At 37.1% G+C, this 27547-nt stretch overlaps 5 protein-coding genes and 1 long non-coding RNA gene across 20 annotated transcripts; 2 read left to right on the top strand and 4 right to left on the bottom strand.

The window, feature by feature from the left end:
- Window positions 1–341: 341 nt before the first annotated feature.
- Window positions 342–5987, bottom strand: LOC126602277 (uncharacterized). The gene is made up of 4 exons (XR_007616065.1): window positions 5605–5987; window positions 5264–5495; window positions 587–732; window positions 342–508 (listed from the first exon to the last, which is right to left on the bottom strand). It is a non-coding gene; the product is annotated as an uncharacterized LOC126602277 (long non-coding RNA).
- A 2858-nt stretch (window positions 5988–8845) lies between these two features.
- LOC126602276 (uncharacterized) lies at window positions 8846–10821 on the bottom strand. 5 transcript variants are annotated; one of them, XM_050269103.1, is made up of 4 exons: window positions 10476–10821; window positions 10060–10272; window positions 9709–9778; window positions 8846–9286 (listed from the first exon to the last, which is right to left on the bottom strand). In XM_050269103.1, the coding sequence occupies exons 1-3, from the start codon at window positions 10515–10517 to the stop codon at window positions 9752–9754; spliced, it is 282 nt and encodes a 93-aa protein (XP_050125060.1). In that variant the 5' UTR covers window positions 10518–10821; the 3' UTR covers window positions 8846–9286; window positions 9709–9751. The 5 variants fall into 5 exon arrangements, 4 of the variants coding, with proteins under 4 accessions (XP_050125060.1, XP_050125062.1, XP_050125061.1 ...); XM_050269105.1 differs by having other exon boundaries at window positions 8846–9188; XR_007616064.1 differs by having other exon boundaries at window positions 9709–10272; window positions 10656–10821.
- Window positions 10822–12236: 1415 nt separating this feature from the next.
- LOC126601648 (uncharacterized) lies at window positions 12237–13095 on the top strand. Its single transcript, XM_050268390.1, has one exon. It carries the CDS (start codon window positions 12385–12387, stop codon window positions 12832–12834), a length of 450 nt encoding a protein of 149 aa, XP_050124347.1. The 5' UTR covers window positions 12237–12384; the 3' UTR covers window positions 12835–13095.
- A 3251-nt stretch (window positions 13096–16346) lies between these two features.
- LOC126604407 (aldehyde dehydrogenase family 7 member A1) lies at window positions 16347–20199 on the bottom strand. The gene is made up of 15 exons (XM_050271656.1): window positions 20050–20199; window positions 19781–19917; window positions 19506–19592; window positions 19287–19418; window positions 19029–19101; window positions 18883–18905; window positions 18690–18753; window positions 18402–18447; window positions 17981–18161; window positions 17716–17892; window positions 17426–17590; window positions 17179–17319; window positions 16988–17085; window positions 16752–16901; window positions 16347–16645 (listed from the first exon to the last, which is right to left on the bottom strand). Exons 2-15 carry the CDS (start codon window positions 19913–19915, stop codon window positions 16591–16593), a joined length of 1527 nt encoding a protein of 508 aa, XP_050127613.1. The 5' UTR covers window positions 19916–19917; window positions 20050–20199; the 3' UTR covers window positions 16347–16590.
- Window positions 20200–21526: 1327 nt separating this feature from the next.
- On the top strand, window positions 21527–27040 carry LOC126604148 (cation/calcium exchanger 4-like). 11 transcript variants are annotated; one of them, XM_050271284.1, is made up of 6 exons: window positions 21527–24000; window positions 24361–24452; window positions 24561–24673; window positions 26179–26263; window positions 26351–26409; window positions 26730–27040. In XM_050271284.1, the coding sequence occupies exon 1, from the start codon at window positions 22013–22015 to the stop codon at window positions 23972–23974; it is 1962 nt and encodes a 653-aa protein (XP_050127241.1). In that variant the 5' UTR covers window positions 21527–22012; the 3' UTR covers window positions 23975–24000; window positions 24361–24452; window positions 24561–24673; window positions 26179–26263; window positions 26351–26409; window positions 26730–27040. The 11 variants fall into 11 exon arrangements, with proteins under 11 accessions (XP_050127241.1, XP_050127239.1, XP_050127242.1 ...); XM_050271282.1 differs by having other exon boundaries at window positions 26725–27040; XM_050271285.1 differs by having other exon boundaries at window positions 26343–26409; window positions 26725–27040.
- Window positions 24776–26180, bottom strand: LOC126604150 (protein LURP-one-related 6-like). Its single transcript, XM_050271287.1, has 3 exons — window positions 25692–26180; window positions 25283–25525; window positions 24776–25177 (listed from the first exon to the last, which is right to left on the bottom strand). The coding sequence occupies exons 1-3, from the start codon at window positions 25926–25928 to the stop codon at window positions 25043–25045; spliced, it is 615 nt and encodes a 204-aa protein (XP_050127244.1). The 5' UTR covers window positions 25929–26180; the 3' UTR covers window positions 24776–25042.
- Window positions 27041–27547: the final 507 nt, after the last annotated feature.

Below are 27547 nucleotides of genomic sequence, written 5' to 3'. Positions count from 1 at the left end.
CAATGGGTGTGGGAGAAGTAAAAAGGGGTGTGTGGATAGCACACCCCTAAAAATAACCCTTATATATTCCTTAAAGTGTAAATTCCTCCTAGTATTTCGACAAAGAGATACAAAACCATACACAATGTGGAAGCACATCTGCACACCCCTAAAAATAACCCTTATATATATTCCTTAAAGTGTAAATTGCTCCTAGTATTTCGACAAAGAGATACAAAACCATACACAATGTGGAAGCACACATACAATCATCAATCACATTTTAATCTTTGAGAGAAAACGAAAATTTAGGGTCTTTTTTTTACTATACTTAAATCCAACTTTTTAAACTCAATTTTTTTTTTTTAAATTTTAGACCTTAAAAACTTGTTTGGTACTCTACTTGAATCCAACTTTTTAAACTAAAAAACAATAAATCAAAATCTTTCTGCTGGAGTTCCTTCTGTGGCACATAAAACATTAAATTTTCAAATTAGATTCATGCCAATCATGTTCTGATCAAAACTTTCTGCAAAACAAAAAAATTAAAAGCAATCATCAATGAATAAAATTAAGATTAGTAAACAAAGTTAAGAATTTTACGAACCTGATTGTTGGAAGGTCTGACAGTGAAGATAACCGGGACGCTTGCCTTCTTAAAGCAACTCCAGTGTTGCAAAGGCCCCCTAAGGCAAGTCACTATTGAATAGCCTCCAATGAACAGTAACTGTCTTTTGCATCTCCACCTCTACACTGAATAGTCATGGCAATAGGCAATAAAATATTAGTATTTTTTATTTTATAAAATAATTTTATTTGTAATTTCGGATAAGATTTTTAGTCGTTCTCATTGTGTCACGTGTCATTATCCGAGAAGACAATTTTTTTGTGATAGATTTCGATAAGATATTTATCCAATGTCGTCGTGTCACGTGTCGTTACCTTTTATGAATCGTTCAGGTTTCCGATAAGATTTTTAAGCAATCACGTCGCACCACGTGTCACAATCTGTTTACAATATTTGAGGATATATTTCAATCAGATTTTTAACAAAAGACGGCATACCACGTGACATTATCTACAACCTAATCCTTTCTTTTTCCTCTATATAACTCATCATCCATCCTAAGAAATCACACACCAAAATCAAAATCTTTATCATTATTCATAGTTTTTGCTTCCTTCTTACAATGTCTTCTTCAAGGATGTTGTGGGAAATTGATGAGCAACATAAACAATTGTTTAAGCAAGGAGAAGAAATGTTCAATCTCCATGTGGGCGAAAATATGATGGAAGAGGAAGAGGATGAGGAGCATAGAAAAAGAGATGACGAAGCAAGAAGCCAAAGAGCCAATAAATTGGAAAAAAAATTATGAAATTACAACCCAAAGTGAGGGGAAGAACATAAAGTATTAAATTCAATAAATTGGAAACAACATAAAGTACTCTATTCAATAAATAAGAAATTACAACCCAAAGTGATTGGAAAATTATGGGCTCCGATTACAAACAAAGTGATTGGAAAATTATGGGCTCGTGAATAGAAAATCATCACCTAACCAATTGTGGTGTAAAGTAGAAGATAATAAGAATGTATTTATAGAAAAGTAAAATCATTTTTTCTTTTAACTTTTCTATTTCTTTTCTGATTTTTTATTAATTTTTTACATTTTTTTTTAGAATTTTTTACATTTAAAAAAAAATTATTCACATAATTAATTTCTACTGTTGGATTAAAAAAATTTTGAAATCCAACCCTCCAAATTGCGCCACGTGGCACAACGGTAAAATTTTAGAATTTTTTACTATGTTTTTTTTAAATTTATAAAGGCGAATAACGTAGACCGTTGATCTTAAATCCAACGGCTGAAATTAAAGAAGGTTTGAATTTTTTTTACCGTTGGATCCACAAAAATTAACTGTTGAAATCCAACGGACACGAATGTGCCACATGGCATCCAACGGTAACATTACTGAATATGTTTTGCGGGCCCTAGCGCCTGCAAAACCGGTCGCAGATGTGCCTCCACTCGCGCATGTTACGCACACGCCTGACGCAAAAAAATATAATAACGTGACTGAAGCCAGCTTTGCATCACCCCCACCTCGGGCTCTTGGGCCACCGATTCGTGTTGGGCCTATTGCTCGGGCCCCTTCCTGCGCTGAAGTTCGCATGGCCTGGAGTTGATCGCCTCAGCGATTTGCTCCCGTGCAATCCACAATCCATCAGGCTAAAAGCTCCATTGGACTTGCTCTTAGCTGCAGCCTGCGAAAATGAGATCTTAAGCAAGACACTTCTTCCTCCAAGACCAGTAACCAGTTTCGTCTTATACCCCACCACCACAAATGTATCAAACGACGCCTCCATCATATTCTCCCTAGGTCGAGCTCCCCCGCGCCCTTTCACCAAATCGAGATTTAGGTCGATTTCATCTGCGCCGTCAATCACCAAATCGTTCTTTGGGTGGTCATCGAGCATAGAAAGAGGAACCCGAATCTTCTCTTGATTTCAAAAAACTAAGCCCAAAAATTAAATGATCCGGGCCGTTGACATTTAATCCGTCCTTCTAAAAGTTATAATAATTGTAGCCGTTAGATCAAATTTCAATGGTCCGAATCATTTGATCCTTAGACTCAATTTTTTAGGATCCGAAGAGGATTCCGGTTCCAGAAAGAGGACTAACAACGTGGGAGAGGGAGAGCTTAGTCCTTGTATATTTTTAATGGGTAAATTACATTTTACCCCTCAGGTTTGGAGTTGATTTCAATTCCTTACAACATTTTAAAAACATTTCACTTTCATCCCTCACGTACTATTTTATTTCAATATAACACATCCGTTACATTTTTCATCCATTGGTCCGTTAAGAGCTGACGTGGCTGCCACATTTGTGCTGATGTGGCTGCCACGTGGCAAAAAAAAACTTTTTTATACATTAAAAATATTATAATATTAACCCTATTTAAAAAAAATTAATAATATTTACCCCTTAGGTTTGGAGTCGATTTCAATTCCTTACAACATTTTTAAAACATTTCATTTTCATACCTCATGTACTATTTTATTTTGATATAACACATCCGTTATATTTTCCATCCATTGGTCCGTTAAGAGCTGACGTGGTTGCCACATTTGTGCTGATGTGGCTACCACGTGGCAAAAAAAATATTTTTTTATACATTAAAAATATTATAATATTAACCCTATTTAAAAAAATTAATAATAAAAAAAAACTAGAAAAACCCGAACCCAGATCCCCTTCACCTCTCTTCAACTCCCATTTACAAAATTCACCGCTCAGCCCGCGGTTCATCCTCATTAAAGCACTTTCATACCTAATTATACCCACAAACCAACCCATTTACAAAATCCCCACTCCGAAACCCTTATAACCTAACCCCCAAACCTATAAAGAGTCCTGCCCAGGCAGTCAAAAAAGTCAGAGTAGACGGAAAGGCTCCGGAGGTGGGCAGCAATGGCGGTGGAGCCGAAGGAAGCGGTGGGCTTGTGGGTCGAGGATAAGGTGTTGGGTGGTTGGCCCCCCAATGAGTCGTTGGACTTGAGAAACATGGCAAAAGGTTGGGGGAGGTGAGGCATGAGAGGTCGAGGTTGGAAAGGTCAAAAGGAGGAGGTCGTCGAAGTTGGGTAATTGAGTGATTAAGCAAAACATGGGGTTGAATAACTTGAAATTCAAGAACATTAAGAACCTGCTAAGAAGGGTAATTGGGAGTGTAAGGCCTCGTAATGTGACGCCGTGTCTCGTAAAACACCATGCGTGTTGCTTTGTCCATGGCGTAATGATTCGGCGTCGTTTTTCCACCCTCCAAGATCTCAAACACTAGACCTCAAAAACCACACCCGCATCTCAAATTTCACATTTTATAGAGGAGAATGAGGGGGGAAAGAGAGAGAGAGGGCGAGGTGGGACCCGTGCTTAGTGGTGCTCGAGTGGAGAGGATGGAAAGGTAGAGGGGTGGAAGGGATGGACGGATGGGAAAGAAGTGATGGGTAGGGGTGGGGGTGGGATGTGAGGTTGCGGGGAAGGATTTCTGGGTTTGGGTTTTTCTGGTTTTTTTATTTTTTATTTTTTTAAATAGGGTTAATAATTATAATATTTTTAATGTATAAAAATTGTTTTTTTGCCACATGGTAGCCACATCAGCACAAATGTGGCAGCCAAGTTAGCTCTTAACAGACCAATGGATGAAAAATGTAACAAATGTATTATATTGAAATAAAATAGTACGTGAGGTATGAAAGTGAAATGTTTTAAAGATGTTGTAAGGAATTGAAATCGACCCTAAAACTGAAGGGGTAAAATGTAATTTACCCATTTTTAATCCAAACAAAATTCGATTTGACGTGGAGTCCTCTACTCACTTTTCAGAGATATACAAGTTAATCATTGCAACTTTAACATTACATTTGGATGAAGAAATTTAAGATTACTAAGAAATTTTAAAATGACGGAAATTAAAATGACGAGATTTTATTTTCTAGAATTTGTAAATTTTCTTGTTTCGTTAACCTAAAAGAACAATGGAATTGAATACGGAATTTGTTATTTTTAAACTCTCAATCATAAAAATTGAGAAATGACACATATTTACATGGAATTTGAACTTGGGCTTTGGAGGTCCCAAATTCCAAATTTTTTTTCCATACGAAAATTCTAAATTTCTATGTTTATGAATCTAAATAAGAGAATCGGTGCTTGTCAATTTATAAATTCTGACTTTTACTAAAATTCTATATTTATTTCCCTCATCCAAACATATTGTAACTTCTTTTACTCACCTTTCAGCTCTTGGACCTCCAGAGCCGGATCATAAAACACCCATATCCTTTTCGCCATTGGCGAATACCAAAGCAAATATGTCAGCAGGGATCGCACCAAATGTCAGCAAGTCCTATTAAACCAGATGGACGCTAGACAAACAAAAAGTGGACCAAATCGTGGTTTATTACGGGTTATTGTTTGTTTAGCGTCATCAAGTTTTATTTTCGAATAAAAGTTTGTAATGATTTTATTTGTCCATATTGTATATACAAGTATAGCCATGAATTACCAGTTTATTAATATTCTAATTCCAACACAAACTTTTGCTTAGCATCCTGATTCTCTCTAAGCATAATTAACACACTAATTAAGCATATTAATCCCAATTTACACATATATTAGCATAATTAACACACTAATCAATCATATGTAATTAAGATTTTACCAAAAAGAAAAAGAAAAAAAAAACATTGATTTGGGAAAGAGAAGAAATTTTGACATACCCTGTGCGAGCTTTGCGAGCTTCTGGGAAGTGTGGTGAATCCCGAGCCCAATCTTGGAAGCCCTTTTATTCACTAATTTTGCATAAAATTAGGTTGTATTACCTGAAGTAGAGCAATCCAGAAAGACCCATCTGGAGCAAGACAAATGTTGTCAGGTCCACCAGCAAGATTCTCAACAAAGATCTCTGTCTTCCCCTTGTCTCTCACCAGCCGATGCCTCAAGCACCTAAATCTAAGCATGAAACTCAATATTATCAACATGGTCGAATTGGGTGCATGGAATTGGTTATTAATCGCCCGTTGGTTATCTAACATATCATTATACTGGAGTTACAACTTACAAGTCTCGCCAATTCAATTCTCCTCAACTCAATACCACCTAGCCCACCAAACGGGCGTATAGGGTGAGATAGAAGTGCTGCATCAAGCTTACTTCCATGTTTCAAAGTCCAGCAGATAATCTGGTCTTTTGACACTGCAACTCCATTAGCAAAACCCAAATGATCAAGTAGAATTGAATTCTCACCAGACGAGGGATCATACTTGAGCAGCTGCCCATGGGCCTTTGCCTCTAGCACGTCCAGATACCAATCATGGAGTCCAAATTTGGTGCTTGCAACACTAAAACATAGACTAACATGCCATCTGGTCCCTCAGTTACATCATCTGCATTCTGATTGTAATTAATCCTTTAGAAATGTAAGGGTTTGTCCCTCTTAAGAAGTTTAACGTCAACATATGTTCATTTACTGGGCCTATGTGTTTAGTTTGGAGATGGATTGTCTACCCCTCATATTTATGTGGTCACGGTTAAGCCACGTTAATATTTTATATTCTTATTGTTTTTTGTCTTATTATTTCTATAAAAAAATCAATATAAAATATTGACGTGGTTTAACTGTAACCATAGAAAATAGGAGGGGATAGGAAAGGCATGGGATGGAAGGGCAGACAATCCATCTCTTTTTAGTTTTGAGAAATGCTAGGATAAATAGATATATAGCTAGAGACATGCCCTAAAGCAGCACACAAGAACCAGTAGAGACATGCCCTAAAGCCACGCACAAGAACAAGTAGAATCAAAGGAAAACTAATGAAAATGACTTGAAAACTTTAAGTTTTAACGATAAGGACAAAATAAAGAGTAAGGTGAATAGTAACATGATTGATTTTTTAGTGTAAAATGTGGTTTTTCGTTAAAATGAACAGTATCGGAAGTTTTTCATTAAAGTTCCCTAGAATCAATGCGTCTTTTTTTTTTAACAAACGATATTGTCTACACTAAAGGGAGGGGGTGGGCTAAGCCTCACAATAGGCTAGCATAATGTGGTTCAAAATTCGTCTTTGGCGATAATCGAATCTAAGACATTTCACTTAAAAGTATATAGGAATACTACTAGACCATAATAATAAGTGACAGAATGAATGCTTTTTTTCTTTCTAACAAACGATATTATCTACACTAAGGGGAGATGGTGGGCTAAACCTCACAATAAGCTAGCATAATATGGCTCAAATTCGTTTTTGACGAGAATCGAACTTAAGACATTTCACTTAAAAGTATAGAGGAATATCACTAGACCATAGTAATAAGTGACAAAATGAATGCTTTTAGTACTCAACATAGTTAAATAAGTTTTTTTTTTTGAACAAATAATATTATCTACACTAAGGGGGGAGTGGGTTTAGTCTCACAATAAGTTAGCAATAATGTGGTTCAAATTCGCCTTTAGCAAAAATCGAACCTAAGGCCTCTCACTGACAAGTGAAAAAGAATATCACTAAACCTTAGTACTAAGTTGCAACATAGTTAAATATGTTATGTACTAAATTTCGTTGTGGGACAATTTGTTGGAAAAATTAAGGTTAAATTGCTATATGTATCACTTACAAAATGCAAGAAATAAATCATGCAATTAAAAACCAAATCAGTTACAAACTCTTAAATAAAAACATTACTAAATGCATATGAATATGTGTTAGAAAATCTGAAACTTGAAATCAAGTTTAGTATTTGATACTATGTCCTTAAGTAAATATATATATATATATATATATATATCGTATAATTAAGTGTCTATTTATGCTTAAAAAATACATACTTATATTAGAATATATAAATTGCAAAATAAAATGAAACTAGATTAAAATACTAGAACATATTGAAAATATGGTGATAATGAATGTTCATTCAAGTATTCAACAAGTTTCTTACAATTTATTGAACAAAAATAAAATGCAAAATAAAAGTTACCATGTTCTGTCTAAGTGAGAGTAAGGACCTAGGCGGGTCTAGGCGGACAAGTCGGGCACCTAAGCAGGCTAGGTGGACGCCTAAAGAGGTTGAGGCTCCATTTCTTAATTTTCAAACGCCTGATGATTAATCGAAACGGTGGCCAACCTCCTAACGCCAGGCCGGACCTAAACGACGCCAGGCAGAAATTCTTAGAACAATAATATATCACAATATAACTCATGGATGAGAAAGAAAAAAAAAAAGAACTTTAACGAAAAACCCACGGTATTGTTCAACGAAAAACCACATTTTTACACTAAAACGTCAATCCTGGTACTATTTACTTTACCCTTTATTTTATCCTTATCGTTAAAACTCAAAGTTTTCAAGTTTTTTTTATTAGTTTTCCTAAAAAAAAAAAAAATTGAATAATATGAAGTGGATGACTTATTGGTATACTTACAGGCATTGATACACCTCTTCTCAAATGACATGTCTTATTCCCATAAGGCAACAAAACAAACCTTGGTCCAACAGTCACATGCGACAAATCAACTTATTGGATTGTTAATGAATACTCATTAAGACTAATTCTGTTTGATTTCACCTTATACTATCATCATCACTACTAATTTCATTTCTATATTATAGACATATCAAATTAAATGGGTTTTCACAAGTACCGATTAACAACTTTGTTGTACCATAAGCCTTTCCTCAGAAAATGAGTAAGATTCTCTTTTCTCATATTTTCATCCCCTCCTCTCCCCTCATCTCACAAATTTATTTTTGTCTTCTTTTGGTTATTAAAAACTAACACAAAACATTGACGTGATTTAACCATAATTATTCAAATATGAGAGGAGGAAAAGGGAAGAAGATTAAGAGATGAGAGAATGATACTCCTTTAGGAAGAGTATCACAAATACCTAATCATTTGAAATGAACCAGTTTCCTAGGGTACATACCTTTCTTCATTAAAAATACAGGTAGAATAGCTGTAGGGTTGGGAGGCTCATCACTCATCAGTCATCACTTCAACTTCAACATGGTCTCTATTGAATCATGTTTTTTTTATTTCTCTTTAGTTGAAAGAGAGTTAATGAAACAAGACCCAAAAAGAAAAGAAAAAAAAAGAATTCAGAGATATGAAAATATCTAAATGAAATCCCCAGAAGGTAAAACGTACCAGACTTTGATGGCAACAGTCATGGATTTATCTTACAAACCAACAAACCATGATGTTTGTAGAACATGTAGCAATCGGTCCCAAATATAAAGAAAAAGATTCCTTACTTAATAGTTTTATTTTACAAAATAGTTTATATGAAACGAATTAACCGTTATTACAACATTTTAATTCAATAATAAATCATTATTATTAGAAAAAAAATTACACATAACACCACATTATTGATTAAAATATTACATAACAACAAATTTATTCCATGTAAATCATTCTTTTAGTCACGATGCAACTGCCACACCTTGCAATTAATATGTAACAAGAGGACCTTATTTGTATTGTTCTGGTGGTGTCACATCATAATTGTATTTGGCATGGCTTGCATATGGATGTTTTCTTTCCAAGTGAACACATTGCTCTCTCTCTCTCTCTCTCTCTCTCTCTCTCCAGTCATTTTCCACAGTTGTATCGAACCACTGCTTACTTGTTCATCTAGTTTTTACCTGGAGGTAAATCTTCGTCTCGGTAAATATTGCAGGCGCCTCCAGTCATTTTCCACAGTTGTATCGAACCACTGCTTACTTGTTCATCTAGTTTTTACCTGGAGGTAAATCTTCGTCTCGGTAAATATTGCAGGCGCTTGTACATAGATAATGATTTTCACTCTTGTTTTTTATTTATTTATTTATTTTTTATTTTTTATTTATTTTTATTTATTCCATTCAAGTATCATAAAACCTAGCCGACCCCACTTAGTGGGAAAAGGCTTTGTTGTTGTTTAAGTATCATAAAACCTAAAAAAGATTGCGAGGAGAAAACACGAGTGCAGAAATCCCTACCCGTTGTTTACTTGTTCATATGTATACAATTCCAACTCTTTTTGCATGTGAAAAATTCCACATATCGAACATTTGGTCTCTTCTTGGGTTTGAAAATGGTCAAAGAGACGCGTTAAAGTAGGTCGTTTCAAGACATTCGCCTAAAAGAACATGTAATAGATTGTGTAGTGGAAAGCAGTCTAACCTTATTTTGGACCCATTAACATGTGAAACCCTTGACACCATTTTCAGTAACCTTCAGGCTTCAGCAAACCCTGCACAAATTACAGCAACCAGACCACAGGCTTTAGAGAGCTAAACAGGTACCAGTTTATACAAGGGGAAACAATGCAAAATCCAGTTTTACAGTGTAAATTCTTACGCGTGATCCGAGGTTTAGGTTTTAAAGAGTTTACCCCATCGCTTTATTATGCCCATTAGGTGACTCAGTATGTTGATTGAGTAGTCAAGTGATGAGTGATATCGAGAGAGAGAAATAAATCTCTGGTTACACAAAGTATTTCTCCATTTTCTGGTCAGAATGTGATGCTCTTACCTCTTGATCAGTATCACATGTAACAAGATCACCATCTTTTGTGAATGTAATTCCAAAAACTGTATCACTATTCACCTTCTTCCAGTTTTCCCAACTCCCTTTTGTGTGAAGCCTTATGATCCAACCATCTCTTGTAGCTGTATAGAGTGTGCCTTCCTTATCCACATCAATATCTGGTTTCAGAAGCACTCCATCCCCAAGTTTAATCACTTTCTACACAAACCCAAAAACTTAATAAAAATTAGAAAGAAAGAAACACCAGAATTTCAAGTTAAAGTACTTAAAACGGAAATCTCACAACCTGTCTGCTAACCATTTCATTTTCGGTTTTCAGTTTTTTTTTTTTTTTTTTTTTTTTCTTAATCAGAAAAATGTTTAGGGGGAGGGGAAGCTACCCATCCTAGGTAAGAGCATACCACAAGCTTCTTTAAGGATTTCAGTTTTTTGTTACCAATCATTTATGGAACGGGCTTTGAGCTTGCTAACTATTTCATTTTCGGTTTTATGAAAATGAAAACTGAAAAAAAAATGGTTATGAAATGGGCCATGAGTTTTTTGTTTGAGAACTTAAAATGAAAACGAAATGATTATGAAACCTTTAATATGTTGTTCTTGGGAAGGAGGGAAGGTGGAGGGAGGTGAAGTGAATCTGGTGATACTGGGGAGAAGAAGTAGATTTAGAGAGAGAAGGCAAGCAACCATGCCAACAAAATGCCAGAAAATGAGGTGAGAAAATGTTTGAGAGCCATGAAGCCTGTTTGGCGTATCGATGTGAGAACATTCACAATGTTTTGTGACTTCATATTTTTTTTTGGTCAACAAAACTGCACTTGTCAGGATAATGCTATACAGACAGAGAAAGTCCACTCGTTGCTTTTCTCACAAAAACTTGCATCCCAAACATGACTTTAGGGTTAAACAGGCGGGATTTTACAATATATTCCCGAATTTTTAATTATTAGAATGTGGTCGAAGATATACTCACAAGATTTAATGGTTAAAACTCAGAATATAGAACTCTGAAATTCTACTTTCTATTTAATCATGGATTCATGACGAAGAAGAACTGGGATTTGCTATCTCACATATGAAATGTGATTGATAAAGATTTTTGTTCTTTTTTATTTCCTTTTCGCCTGGGATAAGGTTTATTTTTCGGGTCATGACCACAGCATGTTCATAATAAAAATGATATGGTGGTAATCTAACGATCTCAAATGGCTTTCAAAGATGATGGGAAAACTGAGTTTGATAAAGTTTTGCTTACACAAAATATTCTTTCTAAATAGTCTTTAAGATTGTCATAACTCCTTATTTTGATTCTTGAGATTTAAAGTCGATAGAAGTGATCCATAATTGTCCATCGTCAATTATTTTAGTTCTTCTGTGAGAAATATATATTAAATTGAGGGTAATTTTATCAAATCAACCCCTCCCCTTAAATTGATGGTTTCTTCAGTTTGAAGGCGATTTTTAACAGAATGATGAAAATGATTGACAATGGGTGTAATCTCATGATCACTTCTATTGATTTTAAATCATAAGGGCCAAAAATGAGCGAGTTATATCAATTTCAGAGACCATTTTGATTATAAAAAAAAACCGACAAATTTGAATTGGGTTCAGAATGCAAAGATCCTAATCACTTCTCGAAGTAACCCTAATCACAACAATACACATGATTATATTATGATGAGATTAGCTCTTATCCAACCAAACCAACCCTAATCACTATTCTATTCAATCATACTACTTAACTTTACCACCGCACGAGATCTTACATTGTGATAGGCACACAGCATATCACCCTTTCCATGCCAAATCTCTCATAAGATATAGACATAAAATTTCAATAATGAGATATTCAAGGAATTTACCAAATTTTGGCCAAAACAAAAAAAATGATAGTTGCCAAAATTATGGCCGTGAGTCTCGTAAATTTCCCATGACCCATTGTCCACCTAATGTCACAGAATGATGAAAATCCCATTTTAAGTCCTGACCAGATAGCAAGAAAATCCATGACACAAACCCTAATTTATAGACACAATTTAATTGCATACAAATACGTAGACACCCACAATGAGGAGAGAAAGAACTTTGCGGTATTTCAAATCGATCACATATTAATATATAAAATAATTAAAACATATGACCATAGTTGACTGGAAATGTTGCCAGACTAGATTCCCGTTGGAGGAAAGTTTCTCTCTCCACACACATCTACATAACATAGACCTCTTCTCTCTCTTTCCTCTGTTCCCAAAAAAACAGAGATAAAACAGAGAGAGAGAGGAGAGAGAGTTCAATGTTCTACCACAGTCCATGGCTATAACCGGGACAGACTCCAAGCACCAAACCTCAACCAAACCATCCCCAGCTCCTCCACCAATCGAAGTCGAGTGCGTAAAATGCGCCTCCTGCGGGTTCACAGAGGATTGCACCCCAGCCTACATCTCCCGAGTCCGAGACCGCTATCAGGGCCGTTGGATTTGCGGGCTCTGCGTCGAGGCGGTGAAAGACGAAGTTCTGCGATCAGATAGGCTCATCTCCACCGAAGAAGCCCTGAACCGCCACATAAATTTCTGCAAAAAGTTCCGGTCGCAGAAAGAAACAGAGCACCCTATCTTCGCCATGGGTCGGGTTTTCCGGCGGAGCTTGGATACTCCGAGAGCCCTGAGGTCAAATTCCAGTACTACCCTCGGAGAAGTCGAAGGGGTTCGCAGCCCGCCGCTTGTTCGTTCGGGAAGTTGCTTCCCTTCTCTGTCTAGGTGAAAATGGTAAAAAGCAGAGGATTAAAAGGTAAATATGTGAAACAGAGGAACTCTCTTTTTCACTTGGATACAGTAACAATTTGGGATTTGGGTAAATTTTGGGTCGGTTTTTCTTGCTCTAATTGGGATTATGAGAAATGGGTTTTTTAAGTTAATGATGAGGGAACTGATAGGACTGAACATGAGCTTGTTTTTCTAGAATTCCAATGTAAATATTTCATATGTTAATTTGCTTCAAAAATGCATTTTCTTTCTTGTTTCATCTAACTTAGATTATCGTTCATGAAATTTAAACTCAGACCGACAAAGTGGAGACCAAATAGCCATTGATTTCTCCATTGTAATTATCTTTAGTGATTAACAACTATTGTTCATGAAATTTAAACCCAAACATCTTTTTCGCTCTTATAATATTTTTAATTAAACTTAAACTTTCTCGACAAAGTAAAGACGATGAATTCTTGATTATTAGGGTTGTGAAATAAATGGAAATAAATCTAGGGCCATTATATAGGGTCAAATTAGATATTTGAGAAAGTGATATGCCAACTTTGTTCCTTCCACTATCCCCAATCATTTTAGGAACCAGGATCCTCTCCTGAGCAATTCCCTAGGGATCTCGCAATCTTGTCCGTTCATTTTATATTGTGCAGTCAGTTTTCGTTAGGTACTATTCATATTTGAATTTTAAAATTTAAATTTTAAATGATTTCTGACCGCACGATATACGATAAACGGACATGATTGCGGAATCCTTAGGATCCCTAGGGAATTGCTCAGGATCCTGTACACAGAAAAGTTTAACTGTGTGCGGCGACAGCGAAGCAATTCAGTTTTCATTGCTGGCTGGTCTTCAATGCATGCACCTCATTAAACATTCCCTTCTTATAGATTTTAAGTACTAATTAGCGGTGGTTTAATTGCTAATTAGCTGGTTCTTATCTGTTTTAGTTAAGTGTAATATTGGCTTATTTGGAGGGAATTAAATGAAAATAGGTAAGAAATATCTAAAGCACAGATGGAAATTTCTGAGAAATTTCCCATGGAAAAATAAGGAAAGCATTTGTTCAAAAACCACCAAGTTCATTTTTCTGAAACTTGCATGAAACTGAAACGTTGAAACAGCCTATTCACGTGTCGTCAGTGTTTCAGTTATTCCGCAAAACATTGTACGAATTGGTCCGAGACACGGACATCTTAACATCTTCACGGTTCTGTTTCGTGTAAGTCTCTCTCCCTTCCTCGCCAGTCTGTTCACTGCCCTTGCGTGAGGAAGTCTGGTTTATTTGTAGCAAAACATTTGTCCCTCCTATGTCTGAAAACTGGACATATTTGATCTAATGAGACAAAACAAAGAAATAAAGTGGGGGACAGCTGGAATGGCACCGAATCCAGTAACTTGAGTCAGGTCCATTCAAGGGGATTTGGATCCTCGCCGGATCCCCTCCTGAGAATCCTATTGATCAATGAACGTGGATCGTTGATAAAAAATTATGTGGGTTATAATTTTTGTATTTTTTATTTTTTTTCACGTAAAACGAAGTTACTTCACTTTTAAAAATATAAAAGATATTTAATTGTGACCGCACGATTTTTTATCAACAATTCACGTGTGTTGATCCCTAGGAGGGGATGAGGATCCAAATCTCATTCAAGGTTTCTTTTTCTGATATTTTTTGTGCTAAAAGTTAAAAGAATGCAGTTGGCAAGGCTAAGGTTTGTATCACTCTCAATCAGTCTCATCTCGAATTCTCCTTCAACAGCTGACATCATAATTTTATTGGGTAAGTAGTTTAATATCGTACAACTGATAATGTTAGTAATAAACACCTTATTTATCTCTCAAACAAGATTAAAAAGGTACGTTAAAATGATTTTTCTTTTGTTTAAACCTTCCACGTCAATTTAGTGATATTTTTTACACTTTGTTGCTTTGATGGTAGTTATGAATTTTATGATTCTTTATTGTTTAACTAGTCAGCTATTTGACTTAGAAACGACTTGGAATCAATCATAGAAGTTGTTTTCCGTTATGCAATTCTTAAAGTAGTTTACCTAACGTATTAAAAAATAATTAAGGAATTTTTCTTGAATATAAAAAATAAAAAACACGTGATATTTTTTTATTAGGGTAAATTAGAAAGTGAGTACATAGAATACTCACTAGCATAGTCTTTGATTCCAGTCCATTGTCTACGTAGGCAGGGATTCTTCTATTTGCCCTCCCCTCTATGTGCGGCGTATTAATTTTGAGGAGTGTGGAATTTAATACGCCGGGTTTTACGAGTCTTATGCCGCATACGGAGAGAAAAATGGAAGAATCTTATCTAGACAGGCCGGCCGGACATTAGAACTTCCCCCACCGTAGGATATAACACGCGGTGCTTGTACTGCTACCAAAACTTCCCTTGTGATAGAAAGACATTTTCATCCCCGTCTCTATCATTTGGACAAAAAAATCAATCTACACAACTCAGCAGTGTTAACTTCTTAGGTGGTCCGCAAGAAGAAAATTTGAAGTGTACCGGATCGTGTGATGAGAGAGAGAGAGAGAGAGAGAGAGAGAGAGAGAGAGAGATTTGTAGTATCCAATGATAGAAATGTAAAACCATTTTGTGAATGACAATGAATTATGCCGAGAATTATTGAGAGAATAGTTGACTTGCCATACAAGTTAATGAAATCTCTAGGACTCTCAGTGCCTTAAGGAAATAAACATATTAGAGTCCTAATTACATGCAATCAATTAAGGGCTTTTATTAAGTAAATACAAGGAATAAGAGTCATGATGAGACTCTAATTGATTTGACATGATTTGGGTTGATATCCTTTCTGATAATAGGAAGGAATTGATTGAAAACCCTAGCTATAAAACCAACGAGCAGTCCCTGCTTCCATACCAATTGAAACTCACGAAAACTACAAACCTATTTTGATAGTAGAGTTCATTGAGAGATACTGGAAGTAGAAGACTACTACTTTGCGAACAATACCAATTGAAACTCACGAAAACTACAAACCTATTTCAATAGTAGAGTTCATTGAGAGGTACTGGAAGTAGAAGACTACTACTTTGTTCACTTTGTTCGCAAGCTTCATCTTCATAACAATGTCTTCTGTATTCTACACATAAGTTTAATATAATTAGTCGATCTCTATTTTATATTGATTTGATTTATTCGTGATCCTAATGTCTTCTTGTTGTGATTTCAGAATATGTCTTACAAGAAATGATTGTTAAATGAAAAAAACAAATAGACGTACAATTGCATACAACCGTTGAGGGGAAAGATATTCTTCTCGTTATAACTTTTCTTATTTATATCGGTTGTATACGACAGCGGCCAAGGATCGCCAGAAATGGCCACACTTGCCCTGTCAATCTTGGCAGCAAAAAGTCAGGCTTTATGCTACCACAATCATTGAACACTTATGATGAATACTTGATCAGTTCACAGATGGACTTTTAACAAAAGCAAAAAGCACAAGCGCCGCAAAGCACAAGCATAACCATTTTAATAAAGACTGCTTTTATTTCTCAGAGAAAAGAAAAATGAAAAGACCATTTATTTATCAAGATTAGAAATCTGGCACCCCAGAAACCAATCATCATAAACATCTGTTTCGGGTTTCTTTTTAGCGCATTCAAGCTGGCCCGGTACTCGTAACCATGACACAGCACATTCTGCAGAATGTACCTTCCTTGACATGTCATGACCGAGAGATTAGACCGAGCTTTGCTGTGATGCCTGGTTCACTAGCCGAAATTTATACCTTGAGCAAGTGGTAGTTCAGTCCCGTAGTTGATTGTACTGTCATAGGATAAGAATTGTTCACGTCATCGATGAAATAACCATGAAACAGTCCAATGATCAGTGTAGATAGTCTAGGAAATGCGTAGGCTTAACGAAAGATTACCATGTTGAACGTCTCATGTATTGTTTCCAGGAGTCGCTCCCTGCTTCACGACCACCGCCAGTTGCCTTTTCTCCACCAAAGGCACCGCCAATCTCAGCTCCATTTGTAGGTATATTTACATTCACTATACCACAATCACTACCATGTGGCCTGCATCGTAATTTAAAATTTTATTCATTGTATAATCTCTTAATTAGTGTCACTTTCAAGTGTCATTAGCCATTATAGACACTTACCCAATCCATTTGAAAATAGTATTCGGCTTGCTTGTGAAAATTGAGCTACTCAATCCTTGTGGTACTGAATTGTTCAGTTCAATTGCTTCTTCAAGAGTCTGCACATTTTCAAACAAAAGCCGCAACATTTATCAGGGAAGAAGCGCGTAAAAAACAATAATGCAAGAGAAACTTTTCATAAGTTAGACCACCTTAAACTTCATAACATAGAGAACGGGGCCAAACAATTCTTCTTTCACCACAGAAGCATTTGAAGCAATCTCAACAATTGTTGCTTGCACAAAATTGCCATTCGACTCTATAACCGATCCGCCTGTAAGGATCTTTCCACCCTGAAAAATAAATTAAGTCATGTAAAACTTAAGAATCCATTTTCCTCTGGGGACTGTGTGTGTGTGTGGGTGGGTGTCCACGCTTCTCCAAGAGCATAGAACATGCCTGAGATTTTATGGTTGAAATCCCTTTCTCAAAATTCTCCCTCGACGCCTTAGTATGTACTGGTCCGACTAGAGTTCCCTCCTCTAAAGGATCCCCAATTTTGACTTGATTGTAAAGTCCAACTAGTTTATCCAACACATTTTGATATATACTTTCATGGAGATACTGCAGTCCATGAAACCGTACATGCACAAAAAAAAAATTTGTATATATTATTTTCAAGAAAAAAAATCTCAACTGTTATAACCACATCAAATCACACAAATGGAATTTCTTATATAAATAGTTACCAATCTACGGCACGTTGTGCAGCGCTGACCAGCAGTGCCAACGGCTGCAAAAAAGATAGAACGCACTGCCAGCCCAACATCGGCATCATCCATGACAATTAAGGCATTGTTTCCACTTAATTCAAGTAAGCATTTACCGAACCTCTCAGTGACAATTTGTTGCACTTTGGCACCTACCTATATTTGGGAATGTGGAACTTAAGCAATAGCCACCAGGGTGATGGGAGTAAGAATGTTAAAAGGCACATGTATGTGACCAGTGTACCTTTGAACTTCCAGTGAACGAAACCAGGGGTATCCGTGTGTCTTTTGCTATTGCTTCACCAATTTCAGCTCCTCCACAGAAAGCAGTGAATATAGCAGCAGGTAAGTTATTTTTCTCAAGAACCTCAGCGATTAGCTTTGTGACGGCAATAGTCACCAACGGAGTTGTTGGTGCACCCTTCCTACGAAACATAAACGTCAAAAGTAGAAATTACATTATAAAGTTGCATCTTTCTAATGAAATAATACAACAAAACTCAACGTTTTAGAAGATAATGTCACATAGTTACGTAAGATATCTCGTAGTATAACAATGAAACAGTTGGGATATATTGAATACACTTCATTATTTATCTTATGCTCTGGCATGATTGATTTGATTAAAACTCCAATTCTGAAATCAGGATGACATGTAAACTTACCAGACAACGCAATTACCGCAGACTAATGCAATGCAGGCATTCCATCCTAAAGCACCATAAAAAGAAAAAGGACAGTTGGAAATCTTGCAGTGTAAAATTCCTAATGTATTTAGTGAATTATGGTGACAAAAAGAAAAGCAAGGTCAATGCTGATACTAAATCCTCAAGTTAGTGGATGCGCTTAACGGACTAAAAATCCAGCACCATGCCAAAATAGTTTTACATGATAAAGATAACTGTTTAACTTATGTTGCAGACTTATGAAGACAAAGGAGAACAAGAACGCACCAAGAACAGCACATGGGAAATTGAAAGCGGTGATGACACCAACTATCCCCAATGGATTCCAGACCTGCAGTGCGTAAGAATGCACATCACTGTTAGTTATAGCATAATCAAACTCAATTGTGTAAAAGAGCATGGTAGAAGTTGTAACAATATACAAATTGATTAAGGTTCAAGGTAAGAACTAGCAATGCACCTCAAACATCATATGATCCGGACCTGCAAACAAAAAACAGAAAGAGGGCCAATTATTTTGAGTTATACGAAAAATAAAAACCACTGGCTTAGCAACCAGAGGATGATAAAATAGAAATTGGCAAGAAATATAAACTTTGAGCTCACGTTCTGAAGGTATGATAGATCCATTCAGTTGTCGACTCAGTCCAACAGCAAAATCACACATATCGATAACCTCCTGCAAAAATTAGTGCTCCGGAATCACTAACAAAGTTTTGACAACGATTATGATAAAGGAAGGGTAAATGATAATTCCATCTTAACACTAACAGACAACAATAGCGAACAATTCCAAAGCTCATTTGCTACTCAACAGATGGAAAACATAACAATTTTTTGTTAAAGATATCATATTTTTCAGACCTGAACTTCGCCAATTCCTTCAGCAAGTATTTTTCCCATCTCGAGGGACACAAGCTTCCCCAGATGCTGCAATTTCTCTCGCAATGCGTCTCCTATCTGCCTAACAATCTCACCTCTCTTCGGCGCCGGAAGCTGCACCGAACACAACATTAAATTTGTCAAAACAAAGACAAGTTTAAACACCAATTATCAAGTGAAAGGGAAATAACAAGAACTAACACTCTTCCATGTCTTTGCAGCATCATTGCAGCTCCGCAGGCCCTCCTCATACTCTTCCATCGACACTTCCGTGACTTTCGCAATTTCCTAATATCCAAATGCAAAAACAACATCATCAGAAGGATTCAAATTCTGGGTTTTTGTGATCGAACTCAAATCTTCGTGTTCTTCCAATCAAAATTACATCTTTACGCAAAAGAAACAAATAAAAAGCAACCATCGATGAAAGAATGGAGATTAATAAAGAAAAACTAAAAAGTTTACAATTTAGAAACCTGATTGTTGGAAGGGCTGACAGTGGAGATAACCGGGCCGCTCGCCTTCCACTTGCCATTGATGAATCCTCCAGGATTCTCGGGAGCCAGACCGATAGCGCTCAGAAACTCGTGCTCTTTCTTGGCAAAACCCATCTCTGCATATTCAACATCTCTGTGTCTTATGATTCATTTCATAAAATAAAATAAAAAACAAAAAAAACACCAAAATTTGAAAACGAAAAAATCCAAAAAAAAATAAAAGCTTTTTGTTGATCATGATGAATTACCGATGATTTGATTTGGATTATGAGAAATGGATATGTTTTGGATTTTGCGGTAATAATTTAGCAGAAATGTTAAGAAGTATAATTGAATCAGAGAGTGGGAGTACTGGAACGTTACGACACGCCACACTTTGACACTTACATAAAATCATCGTTATCTTACATGTACACGTGTCAAGCACTAAAGTGTAGTGATTATCACATGCGAGCATACGCATGAGTTTGCAATGGCACACGACTTCTTGTATTTTGGTATCATCGAATCCAACGTTACATGGATTTTTTTTTTTTTTTAAGAACTCTCTGGTGTCTTTGTCACGATAATTCATCTTTTCGAATGTGGGAAGATTTACAGAGGAGATTTCAGTCTCTTCTGATCATCATCGTGCGATTATGCGCTAAAAATCAAACTCAAAACGTGCCGTGTAAAATATAAGCTTGGAATTCGTCTCTAATCACTAAGTCATCATGTTGCATGGATTGTAATGAATATCACATGCAAGCATACACATGAGTTCACAATGGCATGCAACTTCTTGTATTTTGGTATCATCAAGTCAAACGTGATTTTTTTTTAAAAGGACCGGATTATGGTTTTGTCACCGCAATCCATCCTTTTGGGTGTGGAAAAAATTTACAGAGGTATTTTAGCATTCTTCTAGCCACCATTGTGTGAACAGCCAACATAAAAAATTGAACGTAGAACGTGTAGTGTGAAATACATGCCTGGAATTCGTCTCCCACTACTGAGCCAACCTGTAGTGGTTCATTGTTACATCAATTCAATAATAATTCATTAATCATGGCTCATTTTTTTCAAGTAATGTCATGCATCAAAAGCAGTAGCGGAATCAGAATTTTATGTATGAGAAGGCAATAGATAAACCAAGAAAAGAAAAGAAAGGACATCTAATTTCAACTTTAACAAATTATGGACAAGAACCAAACCCTTTGGCAATTTGATTTGTGTCTCCTGGTGGGTTTTGGTGCATAGGGTACTAGAGTTAGATCCCGATAAGTTAAATCGTCTGATGATTCTTATTCAAAAATGTTTAACTTAAATGATCCACATTATAGCGGTATTTTTCTTCATTTGTAAATGAGAAGTTTTAGGTTTGACACAAATTTGAATCAAATTATTGCTCGCTCATTATGAAGTTAAATTATTTCCATTAATGTATGTAATATCGATTGTTAAAAAGGGGTGTGATATCCACTCACCCCGTTTTATTTCTCACATACCTTTTTAATTTTCGATCGTCGGATTAGATGAATTGAAGAAGTTCAAAGGACAGAAATGATCAAGGGTGTGTGAGAAGTAAAATGAGGTGTGTGGATATCACATCCCGTTAAAAAAACAATAGACGACCCCAATTGAGCCGCCCCATCCACTGTTGTTTCTAATCTGGCCCGGCCCGGCCCAGCCCATTGAAAAGTCTTAAAACCTCCATACGCGAGTAGGACAGTCTTCCCACCAAACTTTATTGAATTGGGACCAAAACTTCAGATGAAAAATTGCGACTGTTGGTACGCGCGAGTAAAGACGCAGTCGTCTGCTCTGCTCTCTCCTTCCTCAATTGGCAAGCTTCAGGAGAACGAAACCACGACGAAGCTTCGTTTCTTCTTCTTCTTCTTCCTTAGCACTCTTTCTGTATCTCTTTCCTCTCTCTCTCTCTCCCCCCCCCCCTGCAGAAAGTGTGCTAGACCCCTCTCTCTCTCTCTAGCCAAAGGTACCCTCTGAAACCCCTTCTAATTTCGCTTGGATAATATCAAAATTGTCTTTCTACCACATGAATTTCTCGACCCTTTATTGAATTCGAGATCTTTTTGCCGATTTCCCATTAGATTGGATCAAAACTCTAGAGTTTTTTCGTTTCCCCTGCTCGGGCGTTCTCTATCGACCCCTGTCCGGGTTTGGAATTCCGAAATTTAGGGCTTGATAGTAGGAGGGTTGGGAATAGAAATCATGATCAAACCCAAGTGGTTTTTTGGGGGGGAAAATTCCAAATTTCGTGGGCTTTTCAATGGAATTTGTACTTTGGTATTGGTCTTCTTGTTCTACAGCCAGGATAGCTTTCTTAGAAACCCTTCTCTGGGTAGTTCCCCTTCGGTTCTTCCTCCTCGATGGAGCTCCAAAGTAAATGGATTTGGCGATCCTGGTCGTCAGGTCGTAATTATTCGCCGGAGGATTGCCGAAGTTGATGTTTCTCCGTCGAATTATAGTGTCAGTGTTAATGGGTCGGATGTCAATTTGATATCAGAACCTAATCCCCAATTATGCACCGGGTTGTTCAAACACGAAGGGTATCGGAGCAAATGTGAGTTCTTGATTGCCCATCCAGAGTGTACTTCCGGTGGGTATTTGAATTACATTCATTTCTTTTACTGCAGCTGTGAGAAAGTTAGCATTTTGGGGTATGTAGTGTTGGCAATTTGGCTAGCTGCATTGTTCTATCTTTTGGGTAATACTGCGGCAGATTACTTCTGTTGTTCTCTGGAGAAGCTTTCGAGTCTCTTGAAGCTACCGGCTACTGTGGCCGGTGTGTCTCTGCTTCCACTCGGGAATGGCGCTCCTGATGTGTTTGCCAGCATTGCTGCTTTTGTGGGTAAGGATGCCGGGGGAGTGGGCCTTAATAGTGTGTTGGGGGGAGCTGTCTTTGTTACTTGTATTGTTGTTGGAACTATATCTCTATGTGTGGCGGATAAGGGGTTTCAGATTGATAAGAAATGCTTTATCAGAGATATATGTTTTTTCCTCTTTACTGTTATGTCTCTTGCCTTAATGTTGATGGTTGGTGAGGTTACTGTCTGGGGTGCTATAGCGTTTGTCTTGATTTACGTGGTTTATGCATTTGTGGTCGCTGCAAACGAGCTTCTGAGGAAACATGTTCGAAAATTGAGGTTAGATGCTGTAACACCATTGCTACCGGTTAGGGGAAGTATATTTTCTCAGGGAAGCGATGAAGAGGAATCTGTATATGCTTCGCTCCTTGAGTCTGAATCAGACAGTGAGGTACCTCAGCTCCAAAGTAAGTTGCCACAGTGGATGTGGGCTTCAAATGTGGCAATTTATTCGAATCACGATGTGAAGGCTGGTTCAGACAGTCCAAGGTCATTGTGGGGTTGGAACGAGGATGAAACAGTGAAGGAAAACTCTTCCTCTTTTAGATTTTTATCACTGCTGGAGATTCCGTTGACACTGCCAAGACGGTTGACGATCCCTATAGTCGAGGAGGATAGGTGGTCCAAAGGTTATGCTGTTGCCAGTGCTGTGTTAGCTCCCATTCTTCTGTTATTCTTATGGAACACCCAAGAAGATGTCGGATCTCTGAGCAAGGAAATTGCCTACTTTATAGGCTTTCTCTGCAGTGGTGTCTTTGGCGTTCTTGCATATCGACACACCAGACCAGACCAGCCCCCTCGCAAATTTTTATTTCCGTGGGTTTTAGGAGGGTTTTTTATGAGCATCATCTGGTTCTACATTGTTGCAAACGAGCTCGTCGCCTTGCTGGTGGCATTTGGCGTAATTTTTGGAATTAGTCCATCAATCCTTGGATTGACTGTATTAGCATGGGGAAACTCAATGGGTGATTTAATGTCAAACGTTGCATTGGCAATGAATGGTGGAGATGGTATACAGATTGCAATGTCAGGATGTTATGCCGGACCTATGTTTAACACACTTGCTGGTTTGGGGATCTCAATGCTGCTTGCATCCTGGTCTCAGAGGCCGGTACCGTACAAAATTCCCAAAGATAACAGCTTGTTTTATACAATGGGATTTCTAATATCAGGGCTTCTATGGTCACTTGTTGTGCTACCCAGGAATGGCATGCGCCTTAACAAGACCTTAGGACTTGGCCTCATAACAATCTATTTGGTATTTCTCTCCCTCAGGCTAGGCACCTCAACGGGAGTGCTGTGGTAGATCTATGACGAAGATGCCGTGGATTGGTAACTAAAAACGTTGTGTCTTGTACAGTGTTGAGTTGGAATGGCAATGTTGATACTGTTAGTTGCGTCTGTCAGCATTGTTAACTGATACTAGATTATAATCCCAGATAATGTACTACAAATTTCATGTTAATATGAAAAAGAGATTTAGTTTCCACGAATTCGGTTTGCCAACTTGTATAACCTTATGGTTTTCTGAGATTGTTATTTCTCTGTGTCGTTTTACACCTCTATTTGGTGATGGAACGTTGCGATGCTTATTTCATTAATTGGTTTTCCATGTGTGTTGTTCAAGAATGCTTGCTTGGCATAATGTCGTAACATTTCTCCTGCTTACTATGAATTGGTTAACTGAATCAGGCAACTGAGCTAATGTTTAGATTTCCTGACGCATTCCGATGCCTGTGAAGATGGTCCGAAGGTCCGTGGACAGAAATCTTGACCTGTACTCGGTAGGTTACCATCAAAGATGTTAAATTTTGCACTATTATCATTTATCAATCTCTTGCAATCAAATTTCCCATCCCATTAGTTGTAGTTGAACACATATTTCATTTCAGAAATGTCTCCCTTGTTTAAAATTCCGCATTTTGGCAACTCAACGGGAATGACATGCTCACGCTTCTGCAGCGGCAGGGCTCCTCCATGAGATTCTATGAAATGGCGAAGTCGGGTAAGAATTCCTTTACATTGTGGAATTGATTTTCACTTTTCATTGTGTATTTATATTGAAACGGATTCTGTATCTACGGTTTAGTACATTGGTGGTGCATCCTTTTGGGAAAAGTAAAAATGTATCTCCAATTACAAACCAGAGAGTTGCAAAAAATACCTTCTAAAAGCTTTAACAAATGAGTTCCCAGTTAGTAACTTAGTACAGGTTGGGACAACTAAAACGTTATCCATCAAACAATCCATGAAAAATGAAAATTGAAGGATTAGCAGCTTCCAAAATTCAGAAAATTGAACTCTGCTGCAGAGTCGCAGATATCATGTTTCGACGTGAAATCAAGGAAAGCTTCTCTTTAGAATCTGAAGTCATTTAGCACCTGGTGGATTCACCGTAGATGTAGTCAAGAATCGTAATGACTCCAATGATGAAAGCTTGATCCATGCCTGGTGTCACCACAACATGGTAGAGATCCTTGCTCGCCATCAATTCCTTCTTCACCCCGATCTGTGTTTCAATTTAACCAACGACAAATCCCCACCTTAATCATTTCAGAAGCAATTTACAAAGAAAGAAAGTCTTATAGGTTCGTCTTGAATTGGAATTAATTACCTGTGCCATTGTGTTGCCCTTAGAGTCAACAATACTACAATCCTTATCAGGAAAATAGCCCTTGATCTCAAAGTCCCAGTCTTTGTTTTTCGTGGCTTTCGTTGAGATTCTGATTGCTTGAGTCGTTGCCAAACACGAGTTTGGCTGTTTTAAACAGAAAACCATCTGATCCTGTGATCCTTCGTAGTCTAAACTATACCCCTTCCATTTCCGATAAATGCTTAGGGCCTCCACCATTGCACCCTGGTACATATACGAATCAATATGAGTGAGCGGAAACTGATTAAGCATCCCTAACACCTCTTCATGTACATGCCATAATGCAAACTGAAACATGTTTTGTCTTATAGATGCATGCTTGATTGAAATTCTATTTTGAATTTTTTGAATTGAACATATATATGTATACCTTTCGACGAATAAGAAGCAAGGCATCTCCATCACTGTCCCTCAGAATCATCTCATCCTTTTTCCCCAGAATTCCACATCCATCAACCTTGAAAGAAACCTTCTGACTACAATCCGTAACCACAAAACCACCTCCGTTTATCACGTGTGGCCTCCTCCTTATGACAAGCACAGTCTGAGAAGACGAACAGTACATCTTGCTAATTATAGGCATGATCATATTGTCTTGTGCCCCCATCTCTTTCTTTGCTATCTGTATTCAACTAATCTGCTTCGCTCGATGACAACTTTGAGTTTGATCTCGTTGCTAACTTCTTTTTATACACAAAGCTTAGAGATAGACTAAGAAGAGTAGGAAAGCTTCTTGCCTTAGGGAGGCTTTAGGGTCTAGTGGTTTCTACATTCAAATGTTTGGCAAGTTTTGACTCTGCATATACCATACGCATAAGTTGGAAGAATATCTGAATTCGAATGTGCTTGCTTGGCAGAGATGCAGTTGCTTGTTCGAGATGACGATTGCTGGCCAATGAAACGGGAGAGTTTTCGCTTGGAATCAACAGCTTTCTGCTCAAGGTAAGAGCCTTTTGGTTTAATTTTTAAGAGGTATACCGCGTTTCTTGATTTGGCTAAACTTTTTGTTTAATTATTTGAGTTTGGTAGCTCAAAGTCTTAAGGGAGAATATTTGAAAGCGTAAATCTCTTGGAAAGAGGGCGTTCAGGTTCGTTGTTCTTACGTTAACTTGGGTTAAGCATCTTGTTTGGTGTCCAATTGGACTGCAGTTCAAAGATTCTTTCATATCTTTTTATGACCTTTTGAATTATTGCCAGAGATGCTTGTCACCTTTCAAGGTTTGCAAAGTTGAACAAAATATAATTATGTTAAGTTTGTTGGAAAAGGCTTTGTTGTTGTTGTTGTAAGTTTGCACTTAATTGCCCCTAAAACGGTGTTTTGGATTGTGTTTCATGGTCAGTTCTGACCTACAGTTTAGGGGTTGCTTTCCATCCTTCTAACCTTTTTTTTTTCTTTCTTTTAGTTTAGTTTATGAAAGAGACGTTACGTCATTGAAGGATAAGTATCCCAGACAATACAAGAAGACCAAGAAATGTCATCAACTTATACGTGAAGGTCAAGAACATAAGCGGCATTCTTATCAACAACATGTTTAAACATAAACAGCTTTCTTATAAGCACTAGTCTTATCAAGAGCATGTAGAAACATAAGCAGTATTCTTATCACGAACATGTACAAACATAATCGGCATTCTTATCAAGAACATGTAGAAACATAAGCGGCGTTCTTATCAAAAATATGCGCTTTCTAAATACAATCACGACACACAATTACAAAATGCTTATCTAAGGACGATGGTCTACCATTTAACAAGCTCACATGCCAAACAGATTAGGAAGGCCCATAAAATGCTAATGTAAGTTCGTTTGTCAAAGAAGATCATGAGTTTGAATCTCATAATTAAATAAAAGAAAGAGCTAGTTTAACTTTTTTTATTTTTCTTCTCTGCTTTGGCATCATTAGGTAAAAATGGCACTCTCACTCGTGGACGATCAACCCATTTCCTCTTAAGAAAGAATACTCAAGTACAGTCTTCTATGTTATGTTACTCTCAAGACACACACAAGAAACTCTTGCAAATTTCAGACATAAAATAAAATAAAACATTTTTTTTCTTGGTAAATAAACGTTAAATAAACTATAGGTATTATTTTCGAGCCAAGAGCTTTAGCCTGTGATTCTGTGAGGGCATTTTGCCAAACAAGGTAACTGTGAGCGTGCACACGTGTGGTATGTTGCACGTGCGTGGGCAACCATAAAAAGGGAAGAAGACGCTAATGTTACA

The sequence above is a fragment of the Malus sylvestris genome, chromosome 15 (genome assembly GCF_916048215.2).
Source record: "Malus sylvestris chromosome 15, drMalSylv7.2, whole genome shotgun sequence".
NCBI lineage: Eukaryota > Viridiplantae > Streptophyta > Magnoliopsida > Rosales > Rosaceae > Malus > Malus sylvestris.
Note: the sequence above shows the minus strand (reverse complement) of the source record. Positions and strands in the feature narration are given on the sequence as shown.

Excerpts from the sequence above, each read along its gene's own strand:
- LOC126602276 (XM_050269102.1), bottom strand. The coding sequence starts at position 10,517 with ATGATTGGTAACAAAAAACTGAAATCCTTAAAGAAGCTTGTG. Across the intron at positions 10,273-10,475 it reads AATCCTTAAAGAAGCTTGTG|AAAGTGATTAAACTTGGGGA; the intron begins GTATGCTCTTAC and ends GGGTTTGTGTAG.
- LOC126604407 (XM_050271656.1), bottom strand. The coding sequence starts at position 19,915 with ATGGGTTTTGCCAAGAAAGAGCACGAGTTTCTGAGCGCTATCGGTCTG. Across the intron at positions 17,893-17,980 it reads CGTTCACTGGAAGTTCAAAG|GTAGGTGCCAAAGTGCAACA; the intron begins GTACACTGGTCA and ends TCCCAAATATAG. Across the intron at positions 17,320-17,425 it reads TTTCAACCATAAAATCTCAG|GGTGGAAAGATCCTTACAGG; the intron begins GCATGTTCTATG and ends TTTATTTTTCAG.
- LOC126604148 (XM_050271283.1), top strand. The coding sequence starts at position 22,013 with ATGATCAAACCCAAGTGGTTTTTTGGGGGGGAAAATTCCAAATTTCGT.
- LOC126604150 (XM_050271287.1), bottom strand. The coding sequence starts at position 25,928 with ATGGGGGCACAAGACAATATGATCATGCCTATAATTAGCAAGATGTAC. Across the intron at positions 25,526-25,691 it reads TGCTTCTTATTCGTCGAAAG|GGTGCAATGGTGGAGGCCCT; the intron begins GTATACATATAT and ends TATATGTACCAG. Across the intron at positions 25,178-25,282 it reads AGGGCAACACAATGGCACAG|ATCGGGGTGAAGAAGGAATT; the intron begins GTAATTAATTCC and ends ATTGAAACACAG.
- LOC126601648 (XM_050268390.1), top strand. The coding sequence starts at position 12,385 with ATGGCTATAACCGGGACAGACTCCAAGCACCAAACCTCAACCAAACCA.